A 25,027-nucleotide genomic window follows, 5' to 3' on the forward strand; every position below is an offset into this window, starting at 1 on the left:
GCGCATAGACTAGTAGGCTGTTATCGTTTGTCGAGACAGAGATGGTAAATGGTTTAATTTTCATCTTTGTGATGAATTTCTCCTCAAATCCCATGACTGCCACATTAACCCACCTTTATCGAATGATCAAAAGCCATGGTGATGAACTGCTTTCACTTTTACACCTCACTGTGTTAATGTGAACAACCTTGACACCTTATGAGTTCACGAGGCTACAACAACCAACCACCAGGTGGCGCCAAAACGCAGGTGAGGATATAAACAAATGGGAGGGGAAGAGAACAAACCTTTCTATAAATGATCACTTATTTTTTCTATATTCTTTAGTAAAGTGATTTGTAGAGCAGCCCATAGTCAAATGTACTGTAAGTGTTAAAGCCATAAGTGATCCTAATATAACTGGGTCATGATGCAGCACTTTAACATGACGCACCACCTATCATAAACAGAACTATGAGCAAAGAACACTGACTCAGCATAATGCAAGCAGCCATCTGCACAGATATGCACTGCACTAGTGTGTGTGTGTGTGTGTGTGTGTGTGTGTGTGTGTGTGTGTGTGTGTGTGTGTGCCTGTGTGTATAGTAGGGTCAAGTGGTTTTAGGCAATGGTTCAGGATTTCAACTTCTGTATTAGGGACATGCAATAGCCCCCGTAGACTTGCTTGTTTTATATACTGCTACTAGGTAATAAATGACCAAGGTTCTTCCAACAGCGGCCCTTCAACCTGCCGGTCATTGCTTTCTGGCAGAGGGGCGGAGAGAGCGACCTTGTTGGATTTGTGCTCATTTGCTGCAGGAGAACTCTGGCTGTAGGTCTATCCCCCCACCAAGGGTATATTCACAAGGATGAAAATTGATATTCATAATCACATTTTACCCAAGGAGTGGCCCGATTTGAAGAAGGTAGGCACCCATAGACACACAAGCTTATTAATGATATGAAGAGTTTAATTATTATTATTTTTTACAAGAGCTTTGGCAGCTAGAGGTCAGTCGTGTGGTTGAATGGATTTACAAAAACAAACAAACAAACAAACAGATCTTTATTTGTATAATTTCATGTTTTTAAATTGGTTTTAATGCTATCGAAGGCCAGTGAAATAAAATGTGCAGGCTTGTTTACCACTGGAGTGTCAGCAGGTAGTTTAACAGCTCACTCCATACATCTGTGTTCTCAATGGCTGGTTAAACTTTGATCAATAGGTGGGCCTTGCCTTCTCTTGTCCTATCTGTTGCTGCCTGTCTGTGTCACTGTGGAGGCCTGTCCCTATAGCTAATGATTTCCCATGTTTAGTGCCTGACAGGAGAAATGGTCTGAAACCTCCCACAAGCTTTCGATGCCTCTTTCATTATTTCTTTATTTCCACAAGTATGAGGGAATATATATATAGTACCATAGTATTACAGGCACACTTTGTATATTAATGTATTCAGTAGCTTCTCTGATAATTGAGATGTCTGGCTACGTACATGCAAGCTGATATTGCCCTGCACCAATTAAAGGTTTGTGATCAAAATAATAGTGTACACCACTTTTGCATATTTGCAAATAATTGAAGTCCATATTGAGAAGTTTTGTATTTATTCAACAAGTTGAAATTTGGGTTTGAGTGAGTCACTCCTATTAGGCAAACCGTATGACGAATTGGATGACATTAACTATTATATTTATAAATGTTTTCTTATGTGTATGCTCATTGTTAAGGCCCTTCCTGTATATGAATACTAAATAAGGTAATAACGGCAAAATTAAGATATACATTTTTCTTCTTTTCTCCCAACCAATTATAAAAGTATTAAAGTTGTAATCTTTCCCTTTGCATTATCCCAGCTGTTGGCCAAAAAGTAATTGTCATGTACACAGCTGCGTATATTGACATTACTTATGTCAATATGACAGTAATGTCTAGACCAATCACATGGCATAATTATATGACATGATAATCCATAGTATATAAACATGTTTTGCAGCAGGGACCTAAGCCAAGTGATCAAACCATCTACTAATACATTACTTCATGTCGCAGACTTCTGAAACATGTCATCAGTTCAAAATTATTTTGTGTGAGCAGTTCTCATAAAACCTGGAAAAGTCAAGAAGTGTCAAGGTGATGATAACACAATAATTAGTAGGGTTAGGGTTAGGGTTTTGAGCTCTTAAGGACGGCCTGGTCTACTAGGATCTGAACATTGGTGTTGATCTTGTATAAACCCCACTGCTGAACTTCTCATGAACTTTATTGAAAGCCGTCTTTTGTTGAAAAAGCAAAATTGAAGAAATAGATTCCCACTTTTGTAAAACTGTTGTAAAAGCCATCTTGCATTCCGAAAAGGGGAAGCTTTTCTGAATGTCCAACAGCGATCTGCAGGGCTTTAATGTGTGTATTGCTCACGTAGATCATGTGCTGCTTCATTTGTATGCAAAAGAGTCAACCGCCTCAGATGCCATTCACTTTGAGTGAGCCAGGGCATTGGAGTGAATAGTCATCCTGGATGGAGATTGGCAGATCTGGCAGATGAGATACACTGATTGCGTATCTCATCTGCCAGGGCAATACAATAGACGCATTTCCACATTAGGGCAAGTGTGTGCATATGTGTGTGTGTGTGTGGGGGGGGGGGGGGGGTTAGGGTGGGGGGATACTGAACTATGTCTATGTTCATACAAATATGTATATGCCAGATTATATGTTGTATTGCATGTGTTTTTAACCCTGATCCTACCGACTGGGGTCATTTTGACCCTGGAGGTAAACTTTCTGTCATATCTAACATCTTTCCAATTTTTCCAGACATTGTCAATCAGTTTGTCCCCAATGACTTCATATAAGTTTTGCCTGATTCCCTTTTAGTTAACACAAAAAATACAAATGTATCGGGGTGAATTTGACCGCAGTCAAAATCATTCAATTCTGCCAATGCAGTTTAAATAGATGGAACTAATTATTGGGGTCAAGGGGGTGTGAGGGGATACTATGTCAGTCATTTCAAAGGAGACAGACACAAATCAGTAGACAGTGCAATGTCTGCTCCTCCTGTCAGATGTCAGTATGAACTTAGCAAAACATGAACCATATATGAACACCATTCATTTTACATTATGAACACATTGGCGAAGTGGGTAGGGAGGTTGTTCTCTGGAGTGCAGGGTCGGAGTTTCGATCCCCCACCTACCTACCTAACCCTAACCCTACATGTCGAAGTGTCCCTGGGCAAGACACTGAACCCCAAATTACTCCTGATGGTTCAGAGAGCGCCTTGCATGGCAGCTACTGCCATCGGTGTATGAGTGTGTGTATGAATAGGTGAATGTGGTAAGAAACGTAATGCGCTCTGGGGCTGAGCAAATCGGCTAAAAAGCGCTATATAACATAAGTCAAGACCATTTGAATGTATTCAGTCTTTATATTGACAGAGGCTAATACTAAGACAAGAGTGATTCTATACTTTTTCATTGAAAAAAACATTGAGACATTTTGGAAGTATGAACGATGACAGGTTGATTATTATTCTAAATTGGGGTCAAAACTGAGTCTGGATGATCTCAGCATATAAATATGATACAAATAATGTTTACTGAAATAACTTCAAACTAAATGAAACCAGATTAAAACAAGATTTAAAAAGTTCTAATGTGGATTGTACTAGGGATAAAAGCTGCAATTTGCATTAATGTATATCCATCAAATACAATATGCAAATTAAATGTCTCCTAAAATAAAAATGTATATTTTTTTATACTCAGATGACATAATTACATAGCTAATAAGGTTTTGAGAAGAATAACAATTATTAATCATAATTCCTCTTTTGCATGTGTTTCAGAGGTATGGATATGATGGGTTTGTCCAGCTTCACCATCACTGCAAGGTGAGGCATACTTTTCTGTGATGTTGTTCTTTTTCTAGTCAGCATGTAGTCTTACAGAGAGAGGAGCCCTTATGCGATTGCACTGTGCACTATGCTGGAGCACACAGCGGGTTGCTGCTGGCTGCATCCCACCCTTTGGACCTGAAGGCTGGCCCTTCACCATGTGAGCAGCAGCTGCACAACTCAGCACAGTGCCACTGCATCAGAGAGGGGATTCACTTCAAACAACGCCAAAACACAACAGAAAAACAGAGTGGCCTGGCAACTACAGTATGTGTCCAGAGTAGGGTTGCAAAATTCCGGGAATTTTCAAAGTTGGAAACTTTCCATGGGAATTAACAGGAATTTATGGGAATTAACGGGAATTAACGGGAATTTACTAAATTTAAAGTAGCCCAAATGCACTAAATTCTCCTAACTATGTTATTTCAGTCCAGGCAAACGTTCTAGACTGTAAAAAGCAGTTTTTTCAACTAAGTTTTAAAATATTTATGAACATTTAATTTCAAATCAGATTTTTTTTTTAAAGTTTATTGAGATACCCAACTTGATATCATAAATTGATTTTACTAGACCAGGTTTACAGAGTCTTAAGCTTTGTATTGGGGACATAGTTATAGTTGGGGACAATATATTTTAGCATAATCTTGACTAAAACAACCAGATTTTATGCAAGTACACTTGGCAAATTGCACATAGCACACATCCTACTGCAGGGGTACTGAGGCCACGTCCCCTACATGCTCTGTGCATTCCCCCATCACATGGTGGGGGGGCATTTGACTTTATTTATTGAATGGGTGGGGTCAGACAGATGAGTAATAATTTTCTCAACATTCATCTTTTTGTTGTTCAGTGAAATTATTGATTGTTCATAAAATAATCAACTTGATAAAGTTCTTCTTACAAATAAATCTGTTCAAATGTAATGTTTTTTGATTGTATTATTTTGCATGGATGTCTGTCTATGACCAAACATAGTGTTTAAAAGTTTAGATTTATGGTTGGTTATGAAAAAAAATCATTTAAATTACCGCCATTTTGTTAATTCCTATAATTTCCAATTTTGAATATTCCCAAAATTCCCGAGCGAAAGTTCCCGTGGAAAGTTTCTGGAAACTTTCCGGTAATTTACCGGAAACTTTCCACCCCTTTGCAACCCTAGTCCAGAGCAACTTTTAATGGTAGAGGTTGGGTTGAGCTTTTGGTATCCACAAACTGCACATACGAATAAATAGTTGAACATGACACACTGAAGCATTGAAGCCGTGTCAGGTGATCTTTATCCGTTTAGCTGCTGATGCCAATGTCAAAACAAGATCTATGAGGACTTCAAGGTGCTCTGTAACACAGATGCGGATGTACTCAAGATCTTTAATGAACTGGTAAAAACCAGTCTCCAGATGTTGCGTGTACGACATTCAAAGTGGTTTTGTATGTCCTGAAAATTCAATGCCCAAAGCTCACACCTCGTGTTTTCCAGGAAACAGCATGACCCAGCCATCTGCTGACATCATGTGGTTGTATTTGGTAATGTTAGGAAATCCAGACGTCACATAATGTCATCAACTGGAGAATTGTTAACCTGATGAGTGAAATGACCTAGAAAGAAATATAGCCACATCAATTGGTGTTGATGCTGCGTTCCAGGGTGAAGCACAGATGATGAAGGACGGGAAGCTGTTCCGAGTGATTCAAGAAAACTGCTGGGATGCACAGGCACGCATTAGGGACATGGATCAACACGGTACATGCACAGATGTGAAAGTAGCCGGCAAATTCTGCAGTGTTTCATCTTACCAATCCCTAAAGCTGTTAATGCATTTTTCTATGACCTTCAGGTGTCACTGTTCAAGCCCTTTCCACTGTTCCTGTGATGTTCAATTACTGGGTAGGAGCACACTTAAAGTCTGAGAAACAATCTAACTTGTTATGTTCTATTGCAATGTGCTTAAGATCTGAAACATATATGGTGTATATTGTGCATGGACTTATGTACAATATACTAACTTGTCTTACAAACCATTGTCCTCTCTGTCGTGGTTCCTCTTCCATCTCATAATCGTCAGATGAACACATAATATACATTTGATTTCGCGTCTCACAGAGATATTCACCTATTTTAAATCTTACTTTTGGATGACAGGCCAAGCCTCACGACACACTGGATCTCTGCAGGCTTTTAAATGACGATTTGGCCCAGACGGTGCAAAGCCACCCCAAGAGGTTTGTGGGCCTGGGCACTCTGCCCATGCAAGCCCCTGACCTCGCCGTGCTGGAGATGAGGCGCTGCGTGAAGGAGCTGGGCTTCCCCGGGGTGCAGATCGGCTCACATATCAACAGCTGGGACCTTAACACCTCGGAGCTCCATCCTTTCTTTGCTGTGAGACATTGCTGTACTGAAGGTGCACCGTGTAACGTTGGGTGTGTCAGAGAAGTGGTCATTTTCTAAGATATATTCTCATAACTTAAGACATAAGGAAAATGTGACCCCTGGAACACTGTTTGAAGTTATAAAAGCTTCCTTAAAACTTGTTTCACTATTGTTGTTTACAGCGGTAGGGCCCACAGTTTTGTTTACAAACGTGTTTTAGTCTTTCGTTCGGTTCCTCATAATAATTTGGTTTCGATTTATGAATATAGAAATATTCAAAACTAAAAATGACATGTAGAGAAAAAGTGTTTTGTAAACGAAATGCAGACTCTGCAAATGTAAACAAACCCACTCCTATGAAACTGCATAGTGCACCTTTAATGCTTGCATGATAAAAATATTGCAATGTTACTCCTGTGTTTAATCTTCCTCCGGTTTGACAATTTTAAATAAAAAATCGAAATGCATGACATTCCTTTGTGTTCAGAGGTCAACTTCTATTTGAGCGAGAAATACTTCTAATGCAGTGTGTCTTTTCCTACAGGCAGCTGAGGAGCTGGGCTGCTCCCTGTTTGTCCACCCGTGGGACATGCAGACAGACGGGAGGATGGCTAAGTATTGGCTGCCCTGGCTGGTGGGTGAGGGAGATGAAGTAGGAAGAGGAGATTATTGAATAACCCCTCCTGTTCTAGTCAATAGAAAATAAACTACACTTTTTTTCCCGTGGTAATTCAATTACTTTAAGGATGGAATGGTTCCCTCCATGTTTATTTAAATGTGCGTAACACAACTAAACCATTTCCAGAAATACCAACATCATTTCCTAAAATGATGGGTGAAACCGTCAATAATCAAATCAATGTGTTCTCTAATTTGTTCTAAACTCCCACATTGGTCTTGATTTTCTTTAGCCTTCACATCTTATTTGCATGCACTTCGATAGGGCTATGGCTGTTAGCATATTAACCTACATTTACTAACAATACATTAAATGAATGTACATTTTGAAAATAAACATTACCTTTTGTTGTCCCTTCCATCTCAAAGGCATGCCGTCCGAGACCACCATGGCTATATGCTCCATGATATTTGGAGGTGTCTTCGAGAGATTTCCAAAACTGAAGGTCTGCTTTGCACACGGAGGTATTGACCAGGAGTTTCAGTTGCACAGTTGAATTGAAGTGACAGCACAATCTGTACAGCTCCGGAATGAATTAAGTGACCACTCCAAATGTTCAGTGTCTCTCGTTTTATAGGCATATGTTTGAGTATAATTAACATTTTGGTTTTATTAAACAAACTACTGACAACATTTCTACCAAACTCCCCCCAAAAATATTGTCATTTAGAGCATTTCAATTAAAGGAATACTTCACCCATACGGAACCAGCATTCTATCATTATAAAATAACTATTATAATATAATGAATGAGGTTTTTCTTCCCTCAGTCTTCCCTTGGCCCAGCTGTCCTGTTAATCCTAACCCTTACTGTGATGTCACAAGGAGGAAAATGTAGGGTTAGACAGTGAGACGATAAAACACTCTTTCTGCCTTTTCTCAGGCTAAGATGATCCGATTTATTTATTTTTTGCACATTTATACTAAATAGGATCTCCGAGTTCAATACACCTTCATATTCCAACCGGTAAAGTAGGCCTTTAAGTAATGTAGAGATAAAGATTGAAGAAAAATACAGACTGGTCTCTTAATTTTTTCCGGAGCTGTATAAAAGCAGAGCTAAAGTTTCAACTTTCGACAGAGTCCTACGTCCTGCTCAATTAAAGATGAATTGAGCCACGGTATACGTGCTTGATTGACCCTTTATTGCTTTTGCGCTAACAGGTGGCTCTTTTCCGTTCACCGTTGGTAGAATAGAACATGGCCACACAGTGCGGCCAGACCTGTGTGCAGTGGACAACGAGATCAGTCCACGGGAATACCTGGGCTCTTTCTACACCGACTCCTTGGTTCACGATCCCATCGCCCTGAAACTACTCATTGATGTGATTGGAAAAGTGAGCCTCTCTTCACCGTTCATTGAACACACATAGGCTACACACATGCCATGTGGGAATGAGTGTGTGTTTGTGTGTGGGTTGTTCAAACACATCAGCAGTCTTTATATCTGAACATGTTTACTACAGGTTCAACACTATGCACAGTTTTATAAAAAAAAAAAAAACTTTTCCCTCTTTCAGGATAAAGTGATGCTGGGAACAGATTATCCGTTCCCGCTGGGTGAGCTCCAGCCTGGATCATTGATCGAGTCAATGGATGATTTTGATGACACACTAAAGGTAACAATATGTTCCTTTCCTAATGTATATTGATTTTAGACAATGCACTTATTAATTGCTGACGTGGATTGGCATTTTAACAAACAGTGTATTAGCAGGAGGAAAAAACACACAATAAGTCTTTGGTAGAATGGTAATAGCCATCCCAAACATTTTGAGATGTGAAACATTTTTTTATTATTCTGCTAGCTTTTTCCTAAATGAATAAATTTGTGAAGAATGCAAGTACTGTTTGTCTAATCCAGTGTGTATGCTGTGGTCTCTTTTGTTTTGCAGGATAAATTACTTGTTGGAAACGCCCTGGATTTTTTGGGTCTGAAACGAGAACAATTTGAGTAACAAGAAAATCTGCCAGATTTCTCTTACACCCTGTGATTTGATGCAACTACTCTTTATTTTTGTGATAAACAAAATCCTATTGGATTGACCAATGTAAACGCTACAACCAGGATTGTTGTTAGACATAATAAAGTGTTTTACTCTCAGTATTTTGAGAATTTCTGTATCTGTTTTCCTTAAAAGTGCCTCTTGAGAAATGAAAATGGAGGCTGTTTTTTGTTAATTTACAAGAATGGGTTGTGATCACATACAATGGTCCGTGTTCTTTTTGTTAGTTTGTATTAAGGGTTGAATCCCAAGTGACAGAAAGGAGAATACCACTCGTATTTTCGTTTTACCGTTTTCCTGCTGGGATGCAGAAACGAAAATACCAGCCGAATTCTCCTTTTCTTGCTTATTGGTACAAAACCAAAGAAGACTATGACAGAAACGGGAGAACGGAGCGGTTTTGCGTGCGATTTCCCTTTGTTTGATTCTGACTGTAAAACAAATAAACGAGCCTCATTGGCTGTGCCGCTGAGAGCTTCCTACTACTGTATTTCCAGCATAAAAGTAGCCTTTATAATAGGATCATAGCATACACTGACCCATAGCGGCTAGCCTATGCCCTATTGAGCACACTCTGTAAAATGTATAGCCTACATTTTCGAATAAAATGATAGGCCACATATTTTTTATTTTAGAACACGTTCTCTCTCCCAACCACCCAACATTTCTCTCCAACTCGTCCACATTGACGAATGGTCAGTGTCCCTTTGAGTCACTTTTTGACCAGTAATGTATCCTGATATTGTCATTTTTCAACGTGCAATAATATAGCCTAACCAGTACTTAGGCAAGGCATGTGCCAAGTGTGCCATCGCACACGGCATCGCGCCTGGATTTCAATAATATTTTCTTTATTTTAATATACAGGAATATACAGGGGGAAAAAGCGTACGGAAAGTCAGTAGTCGGCTCGGTGTGTTCTTGGCACCTTTTTGGCCGCGACGGGCAGACTGGAGCTGCCTGAAACGGCAGACTCCATTTTCGGGTAGTCGGACCGGTGTCTCCTGGCCTTAACACATTGTGACAACCAACCCCATCAAGGGGTCGGTTGTCACAATGTTTTCTTAATGGGAAACATCTTAAAATGAAGTCAAGAAAGCAGAACTAAATTTGAAAGTTTAATTTCATTGTCAAGTTGAAAAATAGGCCTACATAACTTGCATGCATCTTAACACAAGATGAGCAAGGAATAAATAAACAGGAAGTCCATATTAAGACCAGCCTATGTAACAACATAAAGAACAAAAGAAATAGGTCTAACAATAATAGCCACTCAACTAGGCTACACACATTCACTATCTGAGTTACAGTGATGGCAAATGTAGGGTCTGCTCACTCTAACTAAGCAGAGCTTGTGTGCCCATGGTTATACAACACTTCTCCCATACCTCCCCTGAACGGCTGCTGGAGAACGTTTCCATACAAACCAAACACAAACTATCCTCTTCATCTGATGAAGATTCCTCCTCCTGTCTCTTTCTCTTCTGTTTCTTCTTCCTCAGCTGGTGTGGAATGCACTGGGGTGCAGTAGCCTTGGCAACTGGTCTAGTTTGGGATGCACTGGGTCGTTTTGATTTTGTTGCCCTTTTTTTCTTTTGCATGCTTTTCCTGCTCTATTCTTTCCTTCTCCAGGGTGTCAGTGAGAATACAGCTTGACAATTTATTTTGTTATTGGGTTCATTTCTTGGCTGCCTGCACCCTTTGGATAACATGTGACAACCAACCCCCCAAAAAATGTGACAACCAACCCCAACTGGAATTTCTTGCTTGCATCAAGGCCAACAACCATCTAACTACTAATTAGCTTACTAACAACAATCTAAACTATAGCTTACCCTTCACTCTTTTTTAGGGTAACAAGTGTAACCCATTGTGTAAAAGCCTAGAAGAAAAATACTGAGGAGCTAAATATTTTCAATTTTACATGAAAAACACTAACAATCCTCTCACCTCAAATTCAGCAGTCTAACTCCAAGGAAGACTATGTAGGTGACCTCTGATCCCAATTCTGAATATTTACATACCAAAATGTAACAGACAGCGCCTTCTGGTTCCGAGATATAACGATTGTGACAACCAACCCGTGCAACACCTACTTTTTGTTGTCTGATACATGAAAACACAACAAAATAATACATCCGGCTTGTTAGTGCAGAAAATATTTAGGGAAATAAGTTAAATATTTTTTTACACTGCCCAATTTCTAAATATAGACATGAAAAAAAATCATTGGGACTAGATGATGTTCAATAGATAGTAGGCTAGGCTATAAGGGCGTAGCCCTAATGATTAACGTGGGTTGATTGGCTTTGCATAGGCTCATTCCTACAAACACTTTAAACTAATCACAGTGCTGTGAATACATTAATACAAGTTGATCAAAGAAAATGTCACCTCTTACAGCAGATTTGGCTTACGCACAATGTACAACTGTGAATAGATATATAATAAATGTATGAATTCACATCCAAACGCACCGCGGTCTCACCATCGAAGAAGTCGTGTTTTCCTGTGCGACACCTACGCCACTTCCGCTCTCTCGATGCCGTTGGAGTGAACGAGAGAGCAATGGCGGCGTGCCGGGGATCTTCGGCGAAGTGGTATTTCACCCGGGAGCAACTGGAAAACACGCCGTCGCGCCGATGTGGAGTAGAACCAGACCGGGAGCTCTCCTACCGGCAACAGGCGGCCAACCTGGTCCAAGACATGGGCCAGAGACTCAACGTGTATCCTTTGTAAACAAACCCGTCCACGCTCGAGCGTACTGGACTGAAGCTAACGTGAGACACGGCGCTAACCGTCGGAGCGGGCCCGTTACCGTAAACTAAACTGACCACTGAAGTTAGAAAGTAAAATTCAGGACATTGTGATTTGTAATGTTGTGTTTTTTGACCAGTTGGAGTAACGGCATATATTCAAATCCGTGTTTCTGAATCTCAGTTGCATTGGTTTCTGTTAAGCTATGCGCTAATAGAGTACGCTAACTAGCTAGCTGCGGGTTAACGTGTGAAAGGCCATTGGGAGAGTGAGCAGCTACAGCCACCCCCATGTCCACTTAAATACTATATTTCTACTCCAAGCACAACTCAGTCTACCAACTATCTAAAAATGTCATTAAACCTCACGGGCTGCCGTGTACATCTGTCTATGACATTTTCTTACTGCTTTGATGTAGTACGAGTAAAGCTAACCTAAGCCACTTTGCGCCGTACAGCCACCATAAAGTGTTGCTAACTCACTTTTCTTTGAGACATCTAAATAGTAGTTTCGTGGTAAGGCAGCATTTCCCAACGATGTTTGTCTTTGCTTGACCAATTGCTGTATGATGATAGCTACATTGTTCACTCTGCTTAACATTTCCCTTGACCACATTCTCCAGCTCCCAACTTACAATAAATACAGCCATTGTTTACATGCATAGGTTTTATATGCAACACTCTTTCACCAAATTCCACAGGAATGTAAGTACTCTCGTCTTGCTTCATAACCCGGCCAATGCCCATTGCCCCTTTAACGTAGTTCTTAAGAAATGACGCTGTTTGTAAGTATGTACTATGTATGTGTGTGAACATCTTGATGCCTTTTTGTGCAGATAATTTCTCCAACCACCTTATTCTTGGCCGCAAAAGTGGAAGAGCAACCTCGGAAACTCGAACATGTCATCAAAGTTGCACATGCTTGCTTAAACCCCCAAGAATCGCCTCTAGACACTAAAAGCAATGTAAGTTCCGCACACACTTACTATGTGTTGTAGTGTTGCATTTCCCCTTCCTACGTCTGACTTTCGATTCTCTCAATGGTCATGGTTTGCCCTGTGTATAGACAACTGGCTGTACCAAATTCCACCTGCCCTCTATAGAGGGTCTTATTTGTTTTATGCTCTGACCTGGTGTCCGTGTGTACCAAACACCTGCACCCAACAAGGCTAATATTTAATGCTATATAATGAGCCTCTATGTTTGGCCTGTATTTGGCCATTTGAAATCAGTTGTTAGGAGGATAGAGATCAATAGACTCATTACAATTGTGTTGTAATGACTGTCTATCAAACTTCAGGCATACCTCCAGCAAGCTCAAGAGCTGGTGATACTTGAATCCATAGTGCTGCAGACCCTGGGTAAGTAGTGGTGACTGGAGTGGATGACTTGAGAGAGAGAGATAGCGCTTTGCTTATCATAATCATTATCTAGTATGGCTTATCGTTATCAGTAAGGGAGTAGTGCTATTGATCACTATGGAATTTAATCATCACAGCCTGTTAAGTGAAATGTTTTTACCAGCTGCTGTATGGGTATCTTTTCATGTCCATATATTCAATGAATCACATAAAGGCGACATGTCATTTTTTTTTCTCACTATTTAGTCATTAAACATGATACATTTTTTACATTTTAATCCATATATACGAAAATGTGTGCTTGCTTATTGATTACATGAAATACTGATAATAAGTGTGTGACCCAAAGTTAAAGTGAGCCTATAGGATTGCACATGATATGAATTGTGCATGTAGGAATTCACCGCCAATGTACACCATTAAGATACTACAGTTAAGTAGCCACTGGAATCTGATTGATAGCCCTCAAGTGGAGCAGCAGAATTGCTTGTTTGATCATAAAATGACATGTCGCCTCCCAACTGTGTTTTGTGTTGAACTCACCTCTCATGTATTTTGTTCCAGGCTTTGAAATTACTATTGATCACCCACACACTGATGTGGTGAAATGTTCCCAGCTAGTGCGAGGTAGAGGCTTCCTTCTTTGCTCTTTGTGCCCTCTGCTCTTGTTTGTCCCACCTTAGATATGGGTGGGGAGGGGGGTGGAAACCTGGCTGATTTGAATGGATACATGACCACACATCTTGCTCGTTTCATGACCTGTTGACTTAATTGTATGACATGGCACATAAACAACAACATTCACTGACTCTTATTGAGCCAAGTCCAAGACTGTATGCTATTCATATTGCGGGTCTGTGCCATTTAATTCTGTATATCTCAGAAATGGACACCCTTAGATATTGGTCGTGGTGGCTAAATAGTTTTCAGCCATTACTTTATTATTTGCACCATGTGCTTTACCTGCAGCTACAATTTACAAGTTCAATTCAGTGTCAGCACTGAATTATCAAGAGAACTACTTTTTTGAAAAACGTTATTCCACTGTAACAAAGCCTTGAACTTTCAATTTTACTATGGAATAATAAATTTGGCAAACAGAATAATTTGTAGAATACTGTATAAAGCCATGTAGTATAGTTATTATCGGCAACATCTACTGATACTTAGTCATTCATTTATAATATAGAATGTTCTCCCTGATCTACTTGCTACATTGTGGAAGCTTTCAGTAAGCTGGGGGATTTTTATGCATTTTAAAAGAAACAATTGTTTGCCAAGTTTCCTCTTCAGTCTTGCCCTTGGCTTAATCAGTGTATTGCAAAAGGTAAAAACATTCAGCCCCTGAACTAATGATGATAAAATGCTATTGCGTTGCTAAATGCTAATCATTTTGTCCTTTTCCTGTGTTTCCTCTTTTCTGTCTGTCTTACAGCAAGCAAGGATTTGGCACAGACTTCCTATTTCATGGCTACCAACAGGTTGTTATCCTGACCCTCCTTTGTTGCACTTTGACTGCACACCATAGCTTCCTGTAATGCAGGGTGCCCTTTCAGTGTCCAACGGGCCCTAGTTGCGCTGGTGGTTGTTGGGATGCTTGCCTCCTCCCCTCCCTTGACCAAAGGGAGCGGGACAGGTTGGCTTGTAGCATTACCGGCCCCAGTCGCAGTGCGGTGTATTGTACAAGGGACCACTTGTTGGCACAGATGGGTTGAATGCAAGATGTGAAGTGTAGTGGTGCGTCTGAAACCCACTTGTTTGTTCGGTTGCGAAAAAGTGCATAATTCTAAGAGAAAGACACTTTGGTAGCCTGAATAGCAGCTAAAGAATATCACAGATGTAAACATTTCTCGTAGAGGTTCCTCCGGTAAGTACCGCAAATTCATTTTTAAATTTTTATTTTCCATATCCATTTGTTGAAATATTTTTCACCTCTTGCAATATTTGCTTGTCTTTAAATTAGGGCTGGCCCGAATGCCATTTTTCAGGCTTCGAATATTCGTTGGTTTTTCCGAGCGAATATTCGAATATTCGTTCCAGAAAAACACACCATCAAAAACAACATTAAAAAAAAAAAAAAAAAAAAAAAACGTTAATAATCCCTATATACTCCCTGGAACCGATTTTGACAGTATCTGCATATTTTGTTGAAGATGTACGTGCTCGGAGGTGAAGTAATGGATACGCTATGACACTTAGTGATGTAATATCCTCCTAAATGAGCAATACTATTACTACTACTACTACAATATTACTAACTTTTATATCCAAATATAAAATTAGTTGATGACATTATATTGCAGTACTAGCTTCTTGCAATTTTTTTTTTTAAATACATTTAAAAAAAGAAATTATATAAAAAAAAAAAAAACGAAGCTCCAAATACTAATTTAAGCTCCGAATACTAATTTTCCGAACGAGTATTCGAATAATTCGGGCCAGCCCTACTTTAAATGCACATTTTTTCTCCAGCTCATATACGATTTTCTTTCATACTTTTACCTTAAATTATGTGACGTGAAAGAAATGTAGTCGTGACCCGTTAAGGACCTGCAGAATATGTAATGTTTAAGCTATTGGAGGATCCCCATACTAATAAAATTCATTTGGTGATTATTATTTATTAAAAAACAAGAGGAAAAAAATTCTTCTTAACATGTTTTGTGGTAGGAAATCTGGGTCCTTAAAGGGTTTATTTATTGAAGGCGTAGTGGAGAAGAATTGAGAAGAATTGTGAATAATTGTTTTACTGTAAATAACATTTTCTTAAGCAACCTCAACTTAGTTGAGTGTCTGGAGGCTGACTGTGATGTTCCTTTTTATGATAGATATATGTTTATTGTCATTGCATAAATAATTGAAACAAAATATGATAACATAACAGAACCAAATCCACTCTTATTGTGTGACACTTTGACCACAGAGTCACAGGTCAGATAAGCTATGCTATTCAACACTGGGAGGCTCTCTGACCATGTGTACATGTCATTGTCGCCCTAATGTTAGTTGATCCACTAGGTTTATCCCATTCAACACTGTTCAAAGAAAGAGACACCAGTACAGAAAGGCTTATAGCAGCCCCCCGCCAGTTAAGTGTACAATGATGCAACTGTCACAAGGGGGGCCTCAGTGTTTCACAATGGGCAGAGTACGCTATGCTACAGCCTGTGGCCCCCTCCCCCACTTCCCTCACTCTCTTTTTGATGTCCCAAAATTTAAACCACCTCAGTCCCTGGAAACATAAATCACTGTCACATTACACAATTCTATTCTTTTTTTTAGTCTAGCTGGGAATCATGTCCTTACATCACTCGAAACAAAGGTAGTGATGTCACCTGAGTTTTGACATGAGAAGCTGTTGCATTGTCATAGTTTAACATAACATGATATGATGGCTTTTCTTGTGCAAGCAATGCCGGCAGTACATTAAAACTGTGTGCTCCCTCTTGTGTTTTTTTCTCTTTTCTCCATATGTCGGACCAATCGTGACCACGCCTGGCTTGGATCTACTCACTCGCATACTTATACTCTCAAACATGTGACACACGCTCTCTCTCTCTCACACACTCATCACTTTAACATACCCTCACCCACTATGCAGTCTACACCTCACTACCTTCTGCCTCCAGTACAAGCCCACAGTGATCGCCTGTGTGTGCATCCACCTGGCGTGTAAGTGGTCCAACTGGGAGATCCCAGTTTCCACTGACAGAAAACACTGGTGGGAGTACGTGGACAACTCTGTCACCCTCGAGCTGCTTGATGGTGAGAATTGTAGCAATTTCTTTTATCCTGTGTGTCAAGTACGTTTTTTTTATATGAATGATTTGTAAACATGTTCACAGGACAGGTAGTATAATACATAGTTAATACCTGGGTGTAAATGAGAGAAAAGGCAATTGCGTAATTTGAGCTTCCATGTCTTGTCATCTGAGCATTCATGTCTTGTATTGCAGAGTTGACCCATGAGTTTCTACAGATACTGGAGAAGACGCCCAGCCGGTTAAAGAGGATACGCAACTGGAGGGTAGGATACATTGATGCTCCCTTTCATGCATTGTAAAGTCATGTTTGGCTTAAAACATTCATTTAAACATATTTGCCCTTAGGGGTCCAGGGCTATTTTTGCCGTTTTTGCATACTTTTGATTCCGACTTCCTTAACCACATTTAGAAATAGTTAACATGCCAATGTTTGGTATCCTTTTTATCAGCACTACCTCACCTTTTTGACCTAATAATTATTCTTTAAATTGACATAATATATGAACATATTGGACCCAAAGCCAACAAAAAAATCAAAAAACTTAAAAATATATTATTTTTACCATGGTTAATACAAACATTCCCAACAAAATATTTTGAAAGCTGAAAATAAATACATGGGATGTCATAATGATAATGTAAAAGTTTGATTGAGCTGGCATCGACCTAAATACAAATTTTATGAACAAATAGCTGGTGAATATTTCCCCAAATTCCTCAAAGTTCTGTCAACCACAACACAGAGGGCTCATCATAAAAAATGTAGCATGCTGTGTTTTATTATTTTTTGTTTCAGTGCAACTTCAACTACATTACCTGGCCGTTATTATTTCACTCTGACATACTTTGTGAACATTATGGACCTAAAAATAATAATAAAAGTAGAATTTTCATATAGTTTCATATTGGCCCAGGCAAAAAAATATATAGGTAGACTATATGATATATAGGGCCCTATGATTTCCGCAATAACGAAAACGCGGACGGAATCACGGAATCTGCTGTTAACACGGAATGTCACGGAATTCGCCATTATTTTGGTGAAATTCAATTTCCAAGGCAAAGGGAAACAACACGGTTGAAATTAAAGCAGAACTAGGGAGGAATTTTTGATTGGCGACATCTAAAGAACAAAATAATGCTGTGAAAAGTAGAGCCTGGCTGCAGTACCGGTAATGTAACACACGGCGCCAAACCCCTTTCACAAATCTGTCTATTCAACGTTTACTTATTAATTTATCCATATACGTAACTCTGGCATGTACATAACTTAATTTATTGTTAATAATATGGTCTGTTTATAAATTCGGCATATGATTAAATCATCTAAAAGCGAGTAATCATATTAAACGTTTACTGTTTTTAAGTTGTTAATGCCACTCGCTCCCGCAGATACACAGCACAGGGAGGTCTTATATTCAGCCATAGCTAAAGGGAGTGTTGTATTATGGAACGGCCGCTGCTGTACGAAATTCCAGTCCCAACAATGTTTCCTACACGCAATTATAACTCTAACGTCTACAATAATGGGTTACAAACATTATTCAGCTGTTGACGTGATGTTGGCTGATGCTAATGATAACTAGCTCTACTCCGTCGCACAATAGACTGTAGGTTGGTGTTACAGCCCACTGTTGGGTGAAGCGCTGTCCCACAGGTAAAAGCCATGCGTCTATAAAGCCTGTCTAATATTCACTCCAGTCCAGCTTCTTGAAAAGTTTATAAGGACTTTATTATTTATGTAAAAAAAATTAGTTAATGTTTCACTTGAAGCACAACATTAATGGCTTTATTTTCTGTTATAGCCAACAAATCTTTTTTTTTCGTTTTTTTAAGCACTAAAACAGTGCAATGTTGTGATGTATTTTAAATTTAGTCTTATATCTGATTAAATTGTTAGAATATTATTTGTTCGCATTAATTAGACACTTGTTCAGATGATGAAATGAGTGTTAATTGTAAAAAAAAATGGAAGTCATGAGATTAAAACGGAAAAACTGAATTTGGAAAAAAAATAAAACAGATGTCATAGGGCCCTAGATATATAACGTTATATATAGGCTAGAATATATATATATATATATATATATATGACTTTTATATATACAGGGCTGTACAGTGCGACAGTTTTGATCGCATTTGCTATTAAAATTGATCACGTGCGATGATGAATAAAAGTCTACTCGCACTAGTGCGACAGGTTGCTAATGAGGAGATACTATCTCATTTAGACACAGAGGAGTGATGCACACCACTGCTTAGAAGGTTCTACATTAACACTCTCCAAAAGCGGGTAAATGTATTCATAGGCGAGTAAGTAGTTGAGTCCACCCGCCACTTTGGCTGGTGAAAGATGTGTGGTCAGGATCTATGCTTGTGCAGCAATTTTAGCGTCTAATAAACTTCATCAATGGTAAAAAAACGGAAGGACACGGCTCTTTTCTACATTAAACGCAGTTATGTTACCGCGTGTGCAAACACACCATTTCCTATGCGCCTTCACTTTAAACGCATGTTAATAGCCAAACGTGAGTTCGCTTTTATTTTGGAGCAGATAAGAACAGGAAGTTAGCACTCACAGCCCCACAGTGCTCTAGCTTGAAAGGCAACTGGTCCTTCAGCTGGAAAAAATCACACAACAACCTATTTAATTTATCCTAAACTGTACAAATGTGTATACTAGTTCATAGGCTATGTCCAGTGGTTTAAAGTTTGGTTTTAATTAAAAGGGAATGTTATAAACAAAATATTGTTATTATTACATATTAAATAATGGAAATAATTCTGAATCAGCAGAAATTGCTATTGACAGGTTAAATCTTTTGTCTAAATTGCAATAAGTGCACCCTTATTAATTTTTGTACAATTATTACTGCACAATAGGATATAATATTGATTGATAATCTCAGATGAGACCAATATGACAGGCTCAAAGGTAATTAGAGCGAAATGCAAGGGTTAAGGTTATGCAAGTTATGGAGATTTTTTTTACTTTTTAAAGTGAAATGCATAAATCCGGTGCACTTTGAGACGGAAATTTAGGAAAATAATTAATCTGAAGAATTTTGTGTGAAAAAATGATTTGGAGACACTGTCAGATGAATAAGAAGCTATTGAAGAAGGACACATGGATTTTCCATAATAATATTAATTTGAAATAAAATATTATGCTGGGTCCTCTGGGATGGGCTTGGTGCTCTTTTTCTTTTATGGGACTTATTTCTTTGTAATATAATGAATGTATTTAAATTATTTAAAACTAAAAGGGACATATTACATTATATTTTTAGAATTAGCCACGGGCCAATCAATCAGTTTTGACACCTCTGCACTAGTGGGTTAACTAAGAAAATGAAAATAAAAATGTCATTATATTTTTCGGCCATAGTTTGGACACCCCTGGTCTAAAGTAAAGATTATTACTGTGTCTCCAGGCCACATCATTATTTCCTATGTTATTTAGGCTGGCTGTGTGTGTGACAGTAAGTGTTTCAGTCAGACAACAATGGCCACTTCATGTAAATTGTCACTCTGAGGATGAACTGTCCTCCTCCTTCATATCACGTTCAAAGTTTGCTTAAATATTACTCAAATAGTCTCAGTAGTCTATCTTCAAAACTCTCCGTATCTCTCAATTTTCCTCTCCCGCCCAGCTCCCGCCCCCTGTCACTCTTCTTCGTCTATTTTCGTTTAGCTTTGTATCACTCCGCCAACCCCTCCGCTCCCTGTTTGAATCAGCCTGATGAGCAGTGCACCTTCCAGCATTGTTTTCCGCTCCGTAAAATGGCAAAATACGGCGGAGATATTAAAATATTTAACGGCCGCCACAATCTAATTCTCATACTTTTGAGCCTGCGAAAATAAAATAGTTTTGTATCAACTTCAAACCATCGTATCTCCGGTTATACTGGGTCTATTTGCATGAAACAAAGACTGGCATAGAGTTTCAAGCAGGTACTTTCGACAGGAGGTGTCGGTGAAGTTGGCCCGACTCTTGTTTCTAGGCAACGTCGGCATGAACAGGTCACGTGATCTGATCAGGCCGGCGTGACGGGGGACCCCTAAGGGTTAACACAGGATGTGTTAAAGTAGAAAGTCTACTAACAAATAAAAAGTGTTTCAATGCACACCTCAGTTCGGCAAAAAGACTGTATGGCAATTGAATGGCAGTTTCAAAATGACATTAATGGAACACATATCTTGTACATAGATTATTGTTCCTCCTCCCATTTGTGAAAGAGAATTGCTAATTAATACTAAACCTTTAACATTGTCACAAATGTGTTTCTATCGTCTAGGCGACACAAGCTGCCAAAAAGCCCAAGACTGAGAACAGTCAGTTGTCGGACAGCTCTTTTTCTGGGCCTTCCATGCTCATGGATCAAGGTGACTCTCTCCCCGGAGTCTCCTCCTCCAACCCAAGTTTTTCCAAAGCAGGCGCCATCTTCACCATGCCTGGCCATTCTGGGGCTGCACCCCTGTCTCTGGACGGCTTGGCTGGAACATACAATCCAGGTAGCCACAGTGAGTGGCCCCAGAGCCAAGCGGGGTACCCTCCCAACTGTTTAAAGGAGGAACCCATCAGCATCCCTATAGAAGAGCATATACTGTCCTCGCAAACCTCCACTTCCTCTTTGCTATACCGGACTGATAAAATGTCAGACTTCAACCCTGTTAAACAGGAACCAAAAGGAGCTAGTGGCAAGCATCAACCTCAGTTTGCCTACCCTCCACCTGTTCCACCTGCACAACCTTCTCCTGCCCAGAAGCTTTCTCTGTACAAATACAGAGAGAAGCATGCTGCAGAGCTGGTTGTCCCTGGGCAGAAACGCAGTCAGGAGCAGCACGGGGAAGTTATGGACTTTGGGGATATGTTGTCTTTCTCCTCTTCTACCTATGCAGCATCTTCTACCGGCCAAGGAGATCACAGAAAACATTCACAGCCCCACCAAACATCCCAAGCCTCCCCACTGAAAATGAAAGTCCCCTCCTCCTCAACCACTGGGCAAGACCGAAGGCATCACAGTGACAAGCGGGACAAAAGCTCACTCAAACTCCGCCTGGCCGTGCCTGGGTCCGGTGGCAGCTCCCAGCCGAGCAAAGATGAGCTCAAAATGAAGATTTCAAAGGTTTCATCGTCGGAGCGCCACAGCTCATCAGACGAAGGCATGGTGGCCAACCACAAGAGTAAACATTCAAGCCCTCTGGTGAGCAAAGAGAAACAGCATCGCGGAGGCGATCATCCCCGCCACCACAAGCACAGTAACCCTCATCCTCACACACACAGCGGGAATGGGAGGGAAGGCCCAGGTGGCGGGGCAGCCCTGCTACGCGGTCCTCCAGGACTGATCAGCATGGACGGGACCACGCTCGCTCCTCCAGGATCCACCTCTCTCCCCTCGTCACGAAGGAGGCCGCACCCCGATGCCAACCACCACGCTTCCTCCTCGTTCTCCACTTCCTGCTCCAAAGTGAGCAAAATCTCCAAGGGTGGCACTGGTGCTGCAGGTACTACATCTTTTTCTTTCCCCTTTTTCCCTCCTTGCTCCTCTCCTGTACTGCAGTTTGTCTCATCTGGCTTGCAGCTCTAAGGCTAACGTCCCTCCCTCCCTCCCTCCCCCTCCTCCTTATCCTCCTTCTTCTTGTTTCTCCTCCTCCCCTCCTGTCACACCCAGGTGGGCTGCGGACCTCTCAGCAGTACCCGCCTCCTAGCCAATCGCCACACGAAGTTGGAGAGCAGAGACACTGAGTCCACCTCTCTGCAGCCATGGCCAGCACATGGAAATGGCAACAAACTTCTACCCACAGTACAGACTTTGAAAACTATGCTCACCTCCCTGTTTAAGTGCCCTAGGAAAATATCTATATGTGATGATAAACCCTTTACTGAAAGGCAGAAACGCGTATCTGCAAAACAAATGAAAAGTATTGTTGGACTTCTCAGTTTCTGAGAGACAAGAAAGGTAAAAAACAATTATGCTTCCTGACTGTCTGATGTCTGGGTTGTGATTCTCAGCCCTGTCTTTCTGTTTAGTGTGTTGAATTGCTGCTTGGTTCTTCCTCAAATGAGTTAAGGAATGTGCAAAGGTTGGTGTCTGTGTGTGTTTTCATCAGGGGTGGTGGGGAGGGGGAGTCCTTCCCTACATTTCAGATCTCTATGGGAAAACAAAAGTATTAAGTACTGAATGGAAGGTGCATCTTCTTAATTTTCCTTATTTTTTTTAACAAATAATTTAATTGAATCACACATTTGCGGTTGTATTGAGGAAGCCAGTGGCCAGCAGGAGATGAGGTCTAGTTATGTTTGCAGGCATTCCATTTAGTACTGTTGATGGATGCAATTTTTTTTTTTTTTTAGGTGTAAAGCTTCATCTCCTCAATTACCCTCTTGTCCTGATTTCTTTTTATACTGAAGTACTAGTACTGTGCGATTTTGATTTGCATGTTTCAATCATCAAAGGGATTTAAAAGGAGAACACATACATGCTGTTTACAGAAAGTGGAGATAAATGTGCATACGTTTTTGTATGGCTAAAGAAAAAGAAAAAAAAGCTATACCATGACTACTCAGGTTTGGAGCTGCTTGTAAGTATAACAAAATAGTTATTATAATACCTATAAAAAATACTTTTATTTTGTTGATCAACGGATTGGGCATCATGGAGTGAATGATTGCAGAATTCCAGTGTTATGTGCTTTGTAGGAAATTCATGACCACAGCTTCTCACAGGCTTCCTACAGAGGGAGCTCTGCGCTTGCTTTCCCCATCACAGGAAATATCAGTCATAACCCTCCGTTACATTGGTGCATCCAACACCTACTTGTTCCAACAGAGCAATGAATTTTTGTACCAAAAATCGTTTTTTTTTGGACTTTAAAGTAGACCCTAAGCCGGATGCCAAAGGTTGTGCCTCAAAAAGACAAATGCTGACAAAAATAGTAGTGTGCTATTGAAGTTTACATAACCCTTTTTGCTTTGAAGTGCGTCAGATATAATTTAATGACACAAAGCTGTAGCCCTTAGATGTCAGCCCATAAAGGGGACACGTGTAAGTATTATTCAATCAATAATTTACAGGGTACTGTTAAGAAAAATACAACTAATCAACACCGTTTCATCCCAGCAGTGACCAATTGATTATATGCAACAAGACCAGAAGGACATTTTGGAAACTTAGTGTATCTGCAATGTGGACAACTCCCTATAGGTTTTGTCAACGATGTTTTCATCCAATTGGTTGAATTTACACTTACAGCCACGTACCTGTTTGGACACGTCTTCACACCAGTTTCCTACATTAAACTCTATTTTGTTCTCAAATCTTGACATGACCGTCCCCTCTGTTCTTGACTGGGTTACTCATTTATTTTAGTGTGCAGAATACTGAATAAGCCTGAGGCTAGATTGTTTGTACACTATTTATCGATTTGCAGTTGGGCACGCAGAACAAAAGTAGTTGTGGACAAATGAGATCAACTTCTTTCTTTTTTCTTTTAATTTCAATATTACAAATAAACATCTAAGTTGCCACTACCCTGACAGTATAAACCCTGGTTGTTGCTTTCATTTATTATGCATATATCCATGTTAGTAGACTCCTGTAATGTAAACTTACTGATTTATAGATCTGAATTTGAGGACACATCATGTACAGTAGATCCTAGTGATTATTAGTATCTTGTCATTCTCATTTGTGAAATTCATTTTACACATGCATCCCTCAGTCACTCAGAGGTAAGCTTACAGGAAGAATTTCACATTCTCAGCACTGATTAATGCAGGTTGTATTAATTAGTTCATAATGTATGTTAACTACTGGGATGGGGATTAGACAACCTAAATCACTGCACAGAGACCAATAGTAAGACTGTATACATGTGTGGAAATGGTATTTATAAGATTGGCACATTTATAAGATGTTTAGAAATAGCCCAAAGTCTGTAACAAAAAATCTGGCTTCTATATGTTCACATTTAGCAGGTTCTATTAATGTACCACGTTATATAAAAGTGCTTCTTGTATACTTAATGTTAAACCTCAGATTAAGAGTGCAATGACTATCATCTCCTAGATAAAAACCTTGTATTGTTGGTAAAGAAAGGTCTGGGACCTGAGCCCAGTGCCCCATGTTTCCAAACACACTACTGGTGCATCACTAGGGATGGAGTGGCAGGGCCTTAAAGGTCCCAAAATAATATGTCATGCCACTAATCT

General features: G+C 39.9%; 2 protein-coding genes across 6 annotated transcripts; both read left to right on the forward strand.

Moving 5' to 3' along the window:
- Positions 1–848: 848 nt before the first annotated feature.
- Positions 849–8,883, forward strand: acmsd (aminocarboxymuconate semialdehyde decarboxylase; the record flags this gene model as incomplete). The annotated part of the gene is made up of 10 exons (XM_080037527.1): positions 849–905; positions 3,828–3,872; positions 5,523–5,619; positions 5,714–5,763; positions 6,019–6,255; positions 6,791–6,884; positions 7,294–7,389; positions 8,090–8,262; positions 8,446–8,544; positions 8,821–8,883. 10 exons carry the CDS (start codon positions 849–851, stop codon positions 8,881–8,883), a joined length of 1,011 nt encoding a protein of 336 aa, XP_079893653.1.
- Positions 8,884–11,485: 2,602 nt separating this feature from the next.
- Positions 11,486–24,346, forward strand: ccnt2a (cyclin T2a). Of its 5 annotated transcripts, XM_080038082.1 has the most exons (11): positions 11,486–11,657; positions 12,311–12,392; positions 12,524–12,652; positions 12,988–13,048; positions 13,613–13,675; positions 14,484–14,529; positions 16,650–16,813; positions 17,005–17,075; positions 21,111–22,019; positions 22,100–22,320; positions 22,488–24,346. In XM_080038082.1, exons 1-11 carry the CDS (start codon positions 11,500–11,502, stop codon positions 22,522–22,524), a joined length of 1,941 nt encoding a protein of 646 aa, XP_079894208.1. In that variant the 5' UTR covers positions 11,486–11,499; the 3' UTR covers positions 22,525–24,346. The 5 variants fall into 5 exon arrangements, 4 of the variants coding, with proteins under 4 accessions (XP_079894208.1, XP_079894207.1, XP_079894205.1 ...); XM_080038081.1 differs by having other exon boundaries at positions 21,111–22,320; XM_080038079.1 differs by having other exon boundaries at positions 22,100–24,346.
- The last annotated feature ends 681 nt before the right edge of the window (positions 24,347–25,027 follow it).

Source organism: Ammodytes marinus (assembly GCF_949987685.1).
Source record: "Ammodytes marinus genome assembly, chromosome: 12".
Classification (NCBI taxonomy): Eukaryota; Metazoa; Chordata; class Actinopteri; order Uranoscopiformes; family Ammodytidae; genus Ammodytes; species Ammodytes marinus.